At 37.2% G+C, this 14,114-nt stretch overlaps 2 protein-coding genes across 4 annotated transcripts in view; one reads left to right on the plus strand and one right to left on the minus strand.

The window, feature by feature from the left end:
- LOC125355248 (integrin subunit beta 3 binding protein) overlaps positions 1-3,746 on the minus strand; it is a 45,582-nt gene extending 41,836 nt beyond the window's left edge. Inside the window, exon 1 of one of the 2 annotated variants that reach the window (XM_048351473.1) lies at positions 3,485-3,746. In XM_048351473.1, the coding sequence (XP_048207430.1) occupies positions 3,485-3,489 (5 nt within the window). In that variant the 5' untranslated portion in view covers positions 3,490-3,746. The remainder of the gene's footprint in view (positions 1-3,484) is intronic. The other variant, XM_048351472.1, reaches the window with a different exon arrangement.
- Positions 3,747-3,936: 190 nt separating this feature from the next.
- The window catches only part of Efcab7 (EF-hand calcium binding domain 7), a 34,201-nt gene continuing 24,023 nt past the window's right edge, over positions 3,937-14,114 (plus strand). Inside the window, exons 1-6 of one of the 2 annotated variants that reach the window (XM_048351475.1) lie at positions 3,937-4,037; positions 5,974-6,161; positions 7,792-8,003; positions 8,580-8,666; positions 9,998-10,193; positions 10,847-10,965. In XM_048351475.1, the coding sequence (XP_048207432.1) occupies positions 5,975-6,161; positions 7,792-8,003; positions 8,580-8,666; positions 9,998-10,193; positions 10,847-10,965 (801 nt within the window). In that variant the 5' untranslated portion in view covers positions 3,937-4,037; position 5,974. Of the gene's footprint in view, positions 4,038-4,251; positions 6,162-7,791; positions 8,004-8,579; positions 8,667-9,997; positions 10,194-10,846; positions 10,966-14,114 lie in introns of those variants that run through there. The other variant, XM_048351474.1, reaches the window with a different exon arrangement.

A 14,114-nucleotide genomic window follows, 5' to 3' on the forward strand; every position in this document is an offset into this window, starting at 1 on the left:
CTGGCCTTTTCTGTTTATGTGGTACTGAGGAATCAAACTCAAGGCTTCATTCATGCTAGGCAGGCACTCTACCACTAAGCCACACTCTCAGCCCCTAGCTTTGTATTTGTGATAATGCAACCAGACAGTCTTTTTAAATTCTGGGGGATTAAAACTCACTCAAAACCTAACAACTTGAGGGAGGAGGTAACAAATTGTACAAGAAATGCACCCACTGCCTTACATATGAAACTGTAACCCCTCTGTATATCACTTTGACAATAAATAAGTAATAAAAAGTAACAACTTTTAAAAGTTGTTATGTTTATTGATACCTGTAGATAAGATACCACCTCAAGTGAATAGTTTTCTTTTTTTTTTTTTTTTTTTTTTTTTTTTTTTTTTGGCCAGTCCTGGGCCTTGGACTCAGGGCCTAAGCACTGTCCCTGGCTTCTTCCCGCTCAAGGCTAGCACTCTGCCACTTGAGCCACAGCACCGCTTCTGGCCGTTTTCTGTATATGTGGTGCTGGGGAATCGAACCTAGGGCCTCGTGTATCCGAGGCAGGCACTCTTGCCACTAGGCTATATCCCCAGCCCCTAGTTTTCTTAATTATAAAGTAAGTATAGTAGCAGTTCCTACATTCTGAAGTCCTTTTTCTAAGATTAAATGAGAAAATGTTGATAAATTGCTATGTAGAGGAACCAGATGACAAGGATTCAATAGACATAGTCTATCATTTCTTCACTGCTATCCTTTTTACTTCTATGCCAATTCTTATCTAATTCAAATATTATCCCTGCTGATTACTTCACATTTTACTCAACCCTAAAAATACTGAAGGAATATGCTACTTTAGAAGCAGTACCCATGTCAGCCTGGGGACAAAAGGTAGCCAGGGAGGAGATTCACATGTTGGCCATCTTCAGTTCTAAGTTCTTAAGGTTTTTTAAGTTTCTAGAGGGTGCCTAATGCAGACTTTTTATTTCTCTTTCTCTCTCTCTGAATATATGATGGATGAAGGGTAGGAATAAAAAAATGAACAGTATCTAGCACAATACTTATCTACTTCTAGCAACTGGTTATTTACAGTAATCAGATTATTGGGGTTGGATGGGAATTTAAAGATGATCCAGTACAAACATTTTTTATAAGAAAACTGAGTTGCTAAGTACTTGACAAGTGAGTTCCATGTGCAACCTAGGTAACCTAGTCCACAAAATCTGTCACAAGTTTATGTGAACTTGTCAGTGGGTACAGGTGAGGGTTTGTGAAGTTTCCCTCTAGAAGCAGGGACTCCTCACTTAGAGTTTTTGACTTCACTTGCAGATAAGAATTTTCAGCCAGGCGCTGGTGGCTCACACCTGTAATCCTAGTTACTACTAAGGAGGCTGAGTTTTGAGAATCGAGGTACAAAGCCAGCCCAGGCAGGAAAGTCGGTGAGATTATCATCTCCAATTAAATCCAGAAGTGGCCCTGTAACTCAAAGTGGTAGAGCACTAGCCTTAGCAGAAAAAGCTCAGGGACAGTGCCCAGGCCTTGAGTTCAAGCCTCAAGCCAACAACAACAACAAAAAAGGATTTCTAGACTAGTCATGATGGTATGAAAACTTGGCAGAGCTTTATTGAGTAAGCAAACCAGAAGACAAGCAAAAAGGAAGAAGCACACTCTTAAGAGTGTGGGTGCTCCAAGGGAGTAGCAGAGCTTTTTGACATCAGCAGTATGGGCTCAGAGTTTCCCTGATTGACCTGTACTTTAAATTTAGGACCATTATATTTGGACATCCCCTTCAAGACAGAATGTACTCTGCCATAAAATATGTTTATCTTTGAGATAAAGAATATATCCTGCCACATCTTTTAAAATTGATGTTTACCCTTGAGATAATGAATCCTACCACAAATGTTTATCCTTTGAGATAGGTACTTTGTATCAGGAGAAGCCATTCCCCCAAGTATTTGCTTTTCCAGGATACATGTCATCTTCTTCTTCCTCCTCCTCCACCTCCTCTTTTTAGTCAGTTGTGAGGCTTGAACTCAGGGACTGGGCACTGTCCCTGAGCCTCCTTTAGCTGAAGGCTAGCGCTCTACCACTTGAGCCACAGTAACACTTCTGGCTTTGGGGATTTAATTGGAGATAAGAGTCTCACAGGGACTTTTCTGCCCTGCTAGCTTGGAATGGAGATTCCTAAATCTCAGCCTCCTCAGTAGTTAGGATTATATGTATGAGCCACCATTGCCCAGCTCATGTCTTTTTCTTTTTTTAACTTTTATTGTCAAGGTGATGTACAGAGGGTTAAAGTTACATAAGGTAGTGAGTACATTTCTTGTCAGTCTTGTTACTTTCTCCCTCATTTGTCTCCCACCTTCCCTCCTCCCCAATTCCACTGCCCCCCCCCCTTGCATGTTAGTTTACAACATATTGTCTTATAAGGATTGCTGTTGCATTGTTGTGCCTTTTACCCTTTGTCTATATATATAATCTCCAGGGTACCAAAGTCAAGTACAGAGGCTGGGGGTATGGCCTAGTGGCAAGAGTGCTTGTCTCATATACATGAGGCCCTGGGTTCAATTCCCCAGCACCACATATACAGAAAACGGCCAGAAGTGGCGCTGTGCTCAAGTGGCAGAGTGCTATCCTTGAGCAAAAAGAAGCCAGGGACAGTGCTCAGGCCCTGAGTCCAAGCCCCAGGACTGGCCAAAAAAAAAAAAAAACACACACACACACACAACAAAGTCAAGTACAACAGGGGCTAAACCATAGGGAAGATGAACAAAATTTCACATAATATATTAAAAATAACAATGATAAACCGCTTGTTTCCATATCTTGGAGGTCATTTCACTCAGCATCATCTTAGGTGATCATATGTCATTTTTAAAATAATATCCTTCATCAGTTTTTAGAGCACTAATTTTTTGGGAGCCACCAGGCAAGGTCAGATAGAGAAAGTTTTTCTTGTTCTTTTCTTTTTCCTTGTGCTAATACTGCAACTTATGAAGGAGTACAAGGGTGAAAACAAAGAGGATAACGCTCTTATGTTTTTAAATACACTGTTTTTTTCTGACTTTCTGGCTGCTGTTCATCATGCTTCGTTTTCCTAATCTGTCCTGCCTCAAACTCACTGCACTAGTCTAGGTTTTAAAAGGTATTACAAATTATATGGGGCATATTTTAATATCCTCTAGTCCCATCCTCGGTATATTAGCCTTATTTGAATTATTTCAAGTTGGGCACTAACCTAGTCAGCAGCCTATAAGATGTCGGAAGGTGTGGAGAAACATAATTAACGTGAACAAGACCTGAAAGAGGGTAGAGAAGTGGGTTGAGGGTACCAATCCCTGAGAACTGTCAACAGAGATAAGTTTCTAGGGGAAAAAAAAAAAAACCCTAAACCAAAAAACAGGTAAACCAAAAAGGCTATAGGATCGCATCACTATGCACTTTTGCTCCAAGCCACTTAACTCGCCCCTCCCCAACAAAAGTACCTGTAGAGGGGATACCTACCTCATTTCGGGGCTCAGACACACACCACCACCACAGCTGGATAAAACGAATGAGTCAACAACCTCTTCAGAGACCGGAGAATGCGCCAAAGGAAAACACCAAAGCCTGAAAAAGCGCGGGCGAATTCACTCTGGATGTCACACCTAACACTGTCCCCTCGGAAACTACATCCGCACGAGGAAGGAACGAAGTATGTGTGAGGGGAGAGGTGTAGGGAAGGACTCTAGGCCCAGAATCACACGAGTCCTTGCTTGCTGATTGATATATCCGACCTTCTCTCGCTCCTGACTCAATTCCCAACAGCCTCCCGACTTAGACGTCGGACTACAAGGCGGTCAGTGCATACGCTCTGGATCAAGGCTCCCTACATTTCTACCCGGACCGCGTAGGGGTAGTGCGCTGGCTCTTACTTCCGGTGACGGGGGGGGGAGGGAGAGGAGCGCCGTTTCCAGGGTAACGAGATAACGGCCTGAGCGAGTCCAGCTGCGGTGAGAGCCTCGCGGAGTCGCCGCGGAGAAACGGTTTTGCGCCGTGGTTTGTGAGCTGGAATTAGGTAGCGGACGGCTTGGCGTCTCGTTCCGTTCCCCCACGGGGGCCCCTCCACGTGCACCTTCCTCCCACTTGCTGCTTTAACTTCTTCCGGCCTACTAACCCGTGGCCCACGCACGTCTCTTTACTTTAGGACCAGGAAGCACCGGGTTCACGGCCACAGGAGCGCACGGGGGTGGGGGCCGGGGGGGAGGGGCGGGAAGGGGCGCCCCGGACGCGCTAGGGACGCGCGGCGGCCCAGGCTCCTGGACTGTTTTCGCTTGGCTCGTTGGCAGCCTTAGGCGCTTGTTAACAGTTTATTTTTCCTGCTATTGTGGGCTCGGTTATTTATGGAGCCGTTTGCTTCAGTGGACTCTCTAGGCACCTTGTCTGGGTCTCGGGCTGGAGTTTTAAAACAAAGGAGGTTTTCTGAGCCGGAGGGGATGCAATAATATATTTATTTAAGCTTGAGTTTAGTCTCTCTTCATAGAAAAGGGAAAGAACAGAATTCTGGAACATTTCTGTCCTGGGGATTTCTTATTAAGAGTCAGCTGATTTGGGAAGAAGTATTTGAAGAAGCTTTAAAATAAAAACAAAACCAAAAACGTTTACTTTTAAAAATTACTCACTATAACGTGGATTTTATTCTTCCGTATTGGAACAGTTGCCTTTCACATTTGGGAAATTACTTGCACGCATATGTGTTTAAAACGGTTGCTTAATTATAGTGACACCAATTTGTAGTAACCAGACTGTGACACTACATCCCTGTGGGGGCCTTCTAAATCTGGTGTAATATGAAAGTGTCAGCCAGGCGGTCTGTGTATTATAAATAGGGTACTTCATCCATGATAAGCGATTATTATCTTTCTTTCCCAAGTGTAAAAGACTTATATAATTCAAGAAGGTGCCAGTGATTTAGGCCTCTTGAGTAAGAATCCAATGAGTCCTGAAGGGGACTCTACCTATGTCATCTTATTGTTGAACTTGAAACATTCAATTTCTTAGGTTGGAATGTGTTTTGTCAAGTCAGAGCAGAATAAAATAATGTTGGAAGCCATGAGACCACTAGCACAGTTTAGTACCTCATAGTAACCATTGTTCAGTACTCCTTCATGTGCATTAACAAGAAACTGAACTGAAATTTTCTGCCTCTCACCAATTACTACTAGCTAGGTAATATCTTAGTCCCTCAATTTCTTCATCTGTAAAGTGGACAAAAAGTACCTGACCACTGGGATAAAAGTACCTGACCACAAGATGGATGGCAGTTCATTAAGGTCTTATGAGTGTTAATGGATGTTATATGAACCTCAAGTTTTATTATCATTAAAGGAACATAGTAAAGCCTCATGACAGTTTTGTAAATGGGACTTTTAAGATTTTAATTATTTGAAATGAGACATTACATTATCAAGATATTCATGAAATGATTTAGTTGATCCTGCTGTAGAAGAAGGGTGCCACCTGCAATTGATTTACACAAAAATTCTTGGAATGTCACACTGTAGCTTATTTAGAACCTGTTAGGTGTCTGCCAGTGTTCTACATGCTTCACGTATATTAACTGGTTTAATTCTCTTAACTCTATGAAGAGCCTCATTTGATTGTCCTGTTATTTTGGGAGAGTAGATGCAGACTTTCTCTTTGTCTGATTCTTATTTTGTAATGTTACATCTTTATTCTTTTGGCTGTTATTACACATTTGAAGAAAAATGATATGTATGTGTGTTTTTTGTGTGTGTTATGTATAATTAGAATTCAGTAGCCAAAAGTTTAATCAACTTAACATATGCTAATAAATCTATATAGATAACATAACATTCATCTTTTTTTTTTTACATATAGGAACATTATTATCTTGGTCTCATTTGAAAATCTGCACCCATTAGAAAAGCACAATGACCATTGCATTTTAGATGATTAACATCTAAAACAATATTTAAACTGTTTTCTAATAGAATGGCCATCAGTCCAGGAGGAGATGCATCTTTTGCCAGTCAGAAACCAGTACTTTCAGAGAGTTTTCGATCCAAGAAGTCTCCACTAACTGAAGAAGAGATATTTTATACGAATTGTAGGGCCGCCTACTTAACTGTGTTCAAAAGCAGCTTAGAAAATATTGTTTCAAAAGATCAACTTTACCTAGGTAAATTTCATAAACTGTGAATAGTTTACCTTATTTGTCCAAAGTGAATAGATCAGAAAAATGGGAATTAGACGTACATTCTTCATCACTATTTCATAGTGAAACTTGAACGATGAAATTACAGTATGGCATACCACTTTTTTACAGTTTTCTATTCTGGGAACTTTCAAATGTAATTTTCAGTCTATACAACTTAGGTTCATATGTCTCAAAATTTTAATGTATATGTTGATGTGCTTTACATGGTGTAGGCAAAAATCCAATTAAAATTTCATTTTGCTATGATTCCTAAAATATCCAAGTGTATTCTTTTGAAAATGGGCTGAGATTACAAATCTGCTAAGTTTAAAAGTTTAAATGGCCTTCCACTGCTATGGCACTTCGTTTGTAAATCAATCAATATGTACTAATAAGGGTCTATCAGTCTAAAGCAAGGTGTAGGTGGCTCACGCCTGTATTCCTATCTACTCAGAAGAATAAGACCTAAAGATCGCAGTTCAAAACCAGCCCAGGCAGGAAAGTCCACGAGATTCTTATCTCCTAATCACCAGAAAAAAATGAAAGTGCTTCTGTGACTCAAAGTGGTAGAGCACTAGCCTTGAGCAAAAGAGCTCAGGGACAGTACCTAGGCCCTGAATTCAAGCCCCATGACCAACCTAATAAAACCCCCAAACAGTTTGTCAGTCTAATAAAATTATCTGGGAAGATACTAATTCAGTGTTTGTCTTCCAGTGCTGTATACACCTTTGATTTTATGGTGGAATATTTTATGTAAGACTTCGGTTTCAGATAATGTAGTTTTTAAAAAGAATCTACATTATCTACATGTTTTTAAAAAGAATCATGTAAAACAATGGTGTCTCTTTTTTACTACTGTCATTTGTAAACTTCTTTCCTTAGGCACCTAACATAGGCTCTGACATTTCCATTTTAAAATCAAAGCAACATCATTATCAGAGCTTTAGAATGTCTTTTTTGTTATTATTGACGATAAATAATACAAATATTGTAGATACATGTCAAAGTTTAAAGTAAACCCTGGCAAAAGATCAGTATCTTTGTGCCAACCTTGAAACCATCTACACTTATGTAATGTTTTCAATATCATTAAATTTAACAAACTTCAACTCATCTTAAAGCTTAAGATTAGTAATAACTAGATCATATTAATATTTTAGATATAGAGATGTCTACTTACTGAATACATATTTTGACATAATTATATTTTCATATTTATAATACATTTTAGAAAGCAATGTTTTCAGCGACAAGTGTACTCTGATCTGCTGCACACCTGTTTTCCCAACACAACAGAAAACGTTATATTAATGTGGATTTTTTACCTTCAAACTATAACTTCTTGTAGGTTCTACGTGTATTCCAAACTTTTAAAGGGCTAGAGGTGTCTGGCCCTATAGCTCAGGGATTAGAGTACTGTTCTTGTAAAGGGCTAGAGGTAGCTGATGTGTCAATATCAATATGTGTGTATATATTGATATAACCAGATAGTCAGCACCAAAGCACCAAATCTATGGGTTTCACTTAATACAGTAGTAGATAATGATTTGAAAGAGTATGCTTACATGCTAATTCTAAACATTATAATAACAAACCCTTGTTTTATGGGCAGCTCTTCAGCATGCGGGAAGAAATCCATCCCAAAAGACCATTAATAAATATTGGACTCCTCAAACTGCTAAACTGAATTTTGATGATTTTTGTGTAATTTTAAGGAAGGAGAAACCTACTTCAAAAGCAGAACTGCTAAAATCATTTAAGCAATTAGATGTAAATGATGATGGCTCTATTTTACACACTGACCTTTATAAATTTCTAACAAAGGTAAGATCTGTGCATATTTGTGAAACAACTTGGAATCTAGCTTTGGCTAACAAAAGTCACATAAAAATAAGTATTTCATTAACGGATTAAACAAATCATCTAAATTTTATTTCTAAAGTACTTAAATGTTCTTATGGATTAAGCATGCTTTGTAAATGGAAGTATAAAACTTGAGTCTGCATTTTAAATCCCCTTATGCCATTCTATCTTTCTCGGGACTTTTTGGAAATTAGTGATAGGTCCTTAGCTGATAAGGAAAAGGAAAGTGTAAATGGGATTAGAAATCCATCTTCCTTTTTGGCTCAGTGTTAGAAAATACCATTACTATAAATTCAGTAGCAGTTATTACTGTTCCATGATAAGCAATTGTTAAATTTTAGTAATTGAAATTCAGCGCATTTTTCTTAAAATGTAACAAGAGTATCATTGTTGCTTGTCATATTTCTCACTTTGGTTTATGACAACACCATATATTCAAACTTACCTGGAGAAGAGATTTAAGTGTATATCTACTGTCCCCATAAATAATGAAGTGGTAATCGTGTTGTTTTAAAATAAATCTTTTTGAAATTATAGAGAGGCGAGAAGATGACTCAAGAAGAAGTAAATGCCATAATAAATTTGGCTGATGTAAATGCTGATGGCAGATTTGACTACATTAAGGTACATAAGCTCTTATGATATAAATTTACATACTATATGGGAATTTTTAAATTTTTATTTTTTCCAGGTTCATTAAGGTATAATCAAGAAAAGCCATATGTTTAAATGTAGATGTAATGTTTTGATATGCATATAAGTTGTGGAATAATTAAATCAAGCTAATTAACATGAGAAAAAAGGCTTAGTTTTGTTTTAGATATTGGGGATCGAATTCCCATGCAAATCACATGCTCTACCACTGAGCTACACTTCCAGTCCTTATTTTTTAAATGGGCTCTTCTTTAAATTGACAAGGACATAGTGTGTACTCTGCACTCAATATCTTTATTTTTGTAATTATTATTATTATTTCTTACCAGTCCTGGGGCTTGTACTCGGGGCCTGAGCACTGTCCCTAGTCCCTGGCTTCTTTTTGCTCAAGGCTAGCACCCTACCTCTTGTGCCACAGCACCACTTCTGGCCTTTTCTATATATGTGGTGCTGAGGAATCAAACCCAGGGCTTCATGTATACTAGGCAAGCGCTCTACCACTAGGCCATATTCCCAGCCTGCACTCATTATCTTTAAATGAACACTCAGTCCCATAATTGTGATGATTTGACTACATTAGAAATGATACAAGATGAGCATCCTCTAATCTGAAAGTCTATCAGAATTCTTCAAAATCCAAAGTACTTCAAATAGTGAAACGTTTTGAGGTGGACATGCCATACAAGTAAAATATTCCACATTGACCTCATGTGACTGGTGCAGTCAAAACACAGGAATATTAAAAATATTGCATGAAACACCTTCAGGACTTGTGTAGAAAGTGTATATGAATTTTGCACCTATGTCTGGCCAATATATCTTACTACATATCTGCAAACACTCCAAATTTGAATAAAAGGTCCCCAACACTTTTAGTCTTAACATTTCAGATAAAGGCTATTCAACATGTATAAGTTAAAATACATATGTCTTACACACAGCTTTGTAAACAAATATAGACACTCCCCAGTAATGTACCTTTCCTGTGTTGAAGAATCATATAAATTATTTAGAACAACTCAACTCTACATGTCCTGTAAAAAATAAATAAATCACCTCTCCTTGTGTAGCATTTTATTTTCACTCAGAGTATGACCTCCTCATTGAATCATGGCTGCATTTCACTAGGTCACTTGAGGCTGGTCAATCTGATTCAAGAAAATAAAACAAGTAACCAAGTTCAATAAGAAATATATTCCATCTATCAGTCTGTCCCTTGCTTACTAATGTGCATTTGCCTTTTCCTCCCAAACGTATGCCTGAATGTTTTACCCAGTGGACTACTTTTTTATTTCCTATAGTTTTGTAAATTGTATATGACAACCAGTGAGCAATGTCTCAAGAATACACTAGAAAAACTGGAGGTTGACAGTAAACAGAGGCGTCAGCAGTTTGGAAGCCACAATGAAGGGTCCCCTGAAAGAGACCCACCACCAGTAACAAAGCCATCACCTAGAATCATAGGAAAAAGTGACCAGGAAATATTCTCAAATAAAGGTATTTGCTTTCATTTCTTTCTTTTTTGCCAGTCCTGGGGCTTAGACTCAGGGCCTGAGCACTATTCTTGGCTTGTTTTTGCACAAGGCTAGCACTCTACCACTTGAGCCACAGCACCACTTCTGGCTTTTTTCTGTGTATGTGGTGCTGAGGAATCAAACCCAGGAATTCATGGATACAAGGCAAGCACTCTACTACTAAGCTATATTCCCAGCCCCCAGGTATTTACTTTTAATGCCAAGACTTTTTTGATCAGAAGTAAAGTAGTATAATTCAAGTAGAATTTTTCTTTCATCTCGGTGATAAATTTAAAACCTAACTTTTGTCAGATACCATTTCTAGACTCTTAGCTGTAAACTCTGCTGTAGGATTTTATTATGGAACTTGATTTGGCTATACCCATTATGTTCTATTAAAACTAAAAATTCAGACTAAAAGGGACCATATTGAAACAAGGAAACTTACAAGTACCACATAAAATACAGACTCTGAAAGTCCAATAAATAAAAGTAATGGCTTTATTCAGTAGGAGGAATAAAGAGAATGAAATGAACACAACACATCTTTTACACAGCAGAGTTGCTGTGTTTAGAAACAAATGCCTGTTTACAGCTTTTCAGATTATGAGAGCAAATAACTATTGCCTGTTACAGGTGACATAAGGAGTTCTTTACTTTCAACATCTAGAATGTTCAAAACATCTGTTTCCTTCACAATTACCATGGAAGCCAGTAGCAACCAAAATTCGAAGTTAACTGAGCCTAATTTAAAGGTATAGTATTTTTAATTAACTTTTTCTGAAAATATTTGACATTAAATTTATTAATAAATATTTAGTATGAGTACTTCACAACAATAGTTTGTGAAGTAATCCTTTGGTTTTTCCTGTGGAATGCATATATCTACTTACAAGCCAGTTATCATGTTCTTAACATAGAAAAATTATAAGGCCGTTAGCTTGAAAATGATGATTTAAAATTTTAACTTGATGAATAGATTGTCTAATTCATAAAAAAATAAGTATAATATAAGGCCTTTAGTTTGAAAATGATGACTTAAGTTTTAACTTGATTGTCTAATTATATATTTTGGGAAGCAAATTTTTTGTTGTTTGATAAATGCATAAGCATTTCGTATAAATTAGTCATCCATTCCATCAGTTCCTGTGAGAAAAAGACAACAAAGTTACTTTGCTAAGTCAATATTTATAGAGTGTTAATATTGATCTTCTTCCTTTGTTTTCCCTTTCTAGCCTCAACCTTTACTAGTTTTCTTACTATAGAAAATAATAGCTACAGAAATATAAAACATTAACTGGAAACTGCTAGGATACATTAAAAATGTGTACCTGGAGACCTCTGTTAAAGGGGGAAAAATGGTTATGACCACATCCTATAACTGCTGTTAGAAAACTGAACTGATTGTTCTCAAGAGCTACATTTTTGTTTCAAATAACAACTCTGTATTTGTTATTGAACTCTGAAGTCCCTTATATCTTTAAATTGCTAGACAGTGACATTTGTTCTATATTAAAATTTAAAACATTATCTCCAAGGAATTTTGTTCAGACTGCTTAGGAATCTATACACCCTAAGCAATTTGGTGTGTGTGTCCAGCACGTTCAGGCCATATTTACTGTTCCAACAATATTATTTTTCACTGATGGAACCTTTCTGTATTTTACAGCTAAATTAAATGCTAAACAATTACCTTAGTTAAATAGTTATAGGCAACCTAAAATTATTCAGAAGTATAAATAACCTAGTGTTAGCCAGTATAAAGATATATATCTAAATATTAATATAGACTATATTGATTCATAATAAGTCCTCTTCTCTATGGCCTTAATTGAGCTTCTACCAATAAGTGTCTTTACGTTTAGTTCACACATAATTCAACAAATGATCTCTAGCAATGATCTCTATGCCAGCTGTTCTGTTTAGTGTTAAATAGGGACCTTGAACTAAAAAAGTAGACATTTTCCTTTGATGGCTAATACTAAGGAGGTATTATCAACTAATACTCATTGATTGACTACTCTGTTCAAGGCAGTGTTTTAAGTATTGATGAGAGCTGTGGATAAACACAGACTTGAGTTTGAACCCTAGCTTTTGGCCTTAATCACTTTATTAGTCTCCCTTCTGAGATTCAGTTTCTGTATCTATATATTAGGAATAATGTTACCTTAATGTGTTTAAAAGACTTAAGTCATTGAACATATGTAAAGCTGTGAAGCATTTAGGACCAAGAACACACACATGTATATATGTATGTGTGTATATATGTGTGTATGTATGTATGTGTGTATCTATGTATGTATATATACATATATATTCAGTTAAATGAAAAATAGTGCTAAAACTATTATAAGCTAAGAAATAATTGTAGGGCTTTATAAGGGGATGACCTGATAAAAATGCAGCTTATGTTATCTAGTATTATATATGGAGACTTCAAATTAGAAAGACTGGCTGAGGGGGGCAGGGAAATTGGGAAGAGGAGCAGGTGAGGGGAAAATGAGGGAGGAGGTAACAAGTTGGATAAGAAATGTACACACTGGCCTTATGTATGAAACTGTAACCCCCTCTGTACATCATTTTGACAATAAATGAATTAATTTTTTAAAAGACTGGCTGAGAGACTGACGGCCAACCAGATATGAAGTGAAGATAGCTTGGTCTAAAGTACTACTGTGTGTTGACAAAAGAATGTCAGAATTATCTTGTAGGCCACAGCAGTTGTGTAACATGAGTCCACTTAGGTTTTGCATCTCAGAAATCATAAACAGGAATGGTGGTGATGACAACTGGGAATATATGAAGCTACTTAGAAGTTAATGATTATAAGAAGTTGTCATATGCCACCCTTTTAATTCTTTGACTTCATATAAAACTTAAAAATCTTTAGGAAATACTTGTGTTTCTTACCTCTTTATATCCTGTTTCTGATCTTTATCTTTCAGATTGTTTACTATCTGTTATTTATTGAATGAACTGGACTATTTTTTTTTTTTTTTTTTTTTTTTTGCCAGTCGTGGGCCTTGGACTCAGGGCCTGAGCACTGTCCCTGGCTTCTTCCCGCTCAAGGCTAGCACTCTGCCACTTGAGCCACAGCGCCGCTTCTGGCCGTTTTCTGTATATGTGGTGCTGGGGAATCGAACCTAGGGCCTCGTGTATCCGAGGCAGGCACTCTTGCCACTAGGCTATATCCCCAGCCCTGAACTATTTTTTTAAAAGCTGTGACTCTATTGTTATTTAGTTGGTTTAGGTTCTTCGTTTTCATTTTACTTTGAAACAACTTTAATAAATTTTTACATTTCTGAGATTTTAAAGCTACTCTGGTAAATATTTTGCTGCGAGTAGTTGGGACTAAAGGCATTTACCACCATGCCCCCAGCCAGACTTTAGAGCATAGTCACCTACACTTGATAAAAGACTTGAATTAATTACAGGGAAAAGTAAGAATGTTACAGTGACTATGCATATATCACATTCTCCTTCCTATATTTAGGTATTAGATTACTACTCTATTTTTTAATCCTGAGCTCTGTCCATTTGCTTAGGTTCTGTAATGTTCAAGGAATGTCAGGTATTTTCCTTTGAGAGGGGAATAGCTTCCGATTCCATGATAAAGCCAGTCATGACTAAAATTAGAGTAGGCCACAAACCATCAGGGTAAATGCAGAGATATAATACTTCCTATATTGTCTTCTAATTAGAAACTACCTAAATATATTTTATACATGCATATTGTATATTATATCCACAAAGCACATATAATTGTTCTGTTGCTTATATATCACACACATACATTCCTAGTGTATATTCTATGCCATCTTAGATGTATGTCTGCATACATATACGTATTTTGCATACCATGTAGATGTTTTCTATGTCTTTCTATGACAGTACAAATATATAA

Source organism: Perognathus longimembris, chromosome 7 (assembly GCF_023159225.1).
Source record: "Perognathus longimembris pacificus isolate PPM17 chromosome 7, ASM2315922v1, whole genome shotgun sequence".
In the NCBI taxonomy this organism is placed as follows: domain Eukaryota; kingdom Metazoa; phylum Chordata; class Mammalia; order Rodentia; family Heteromyidae; genus Perognathus; species Perognathus longimembris.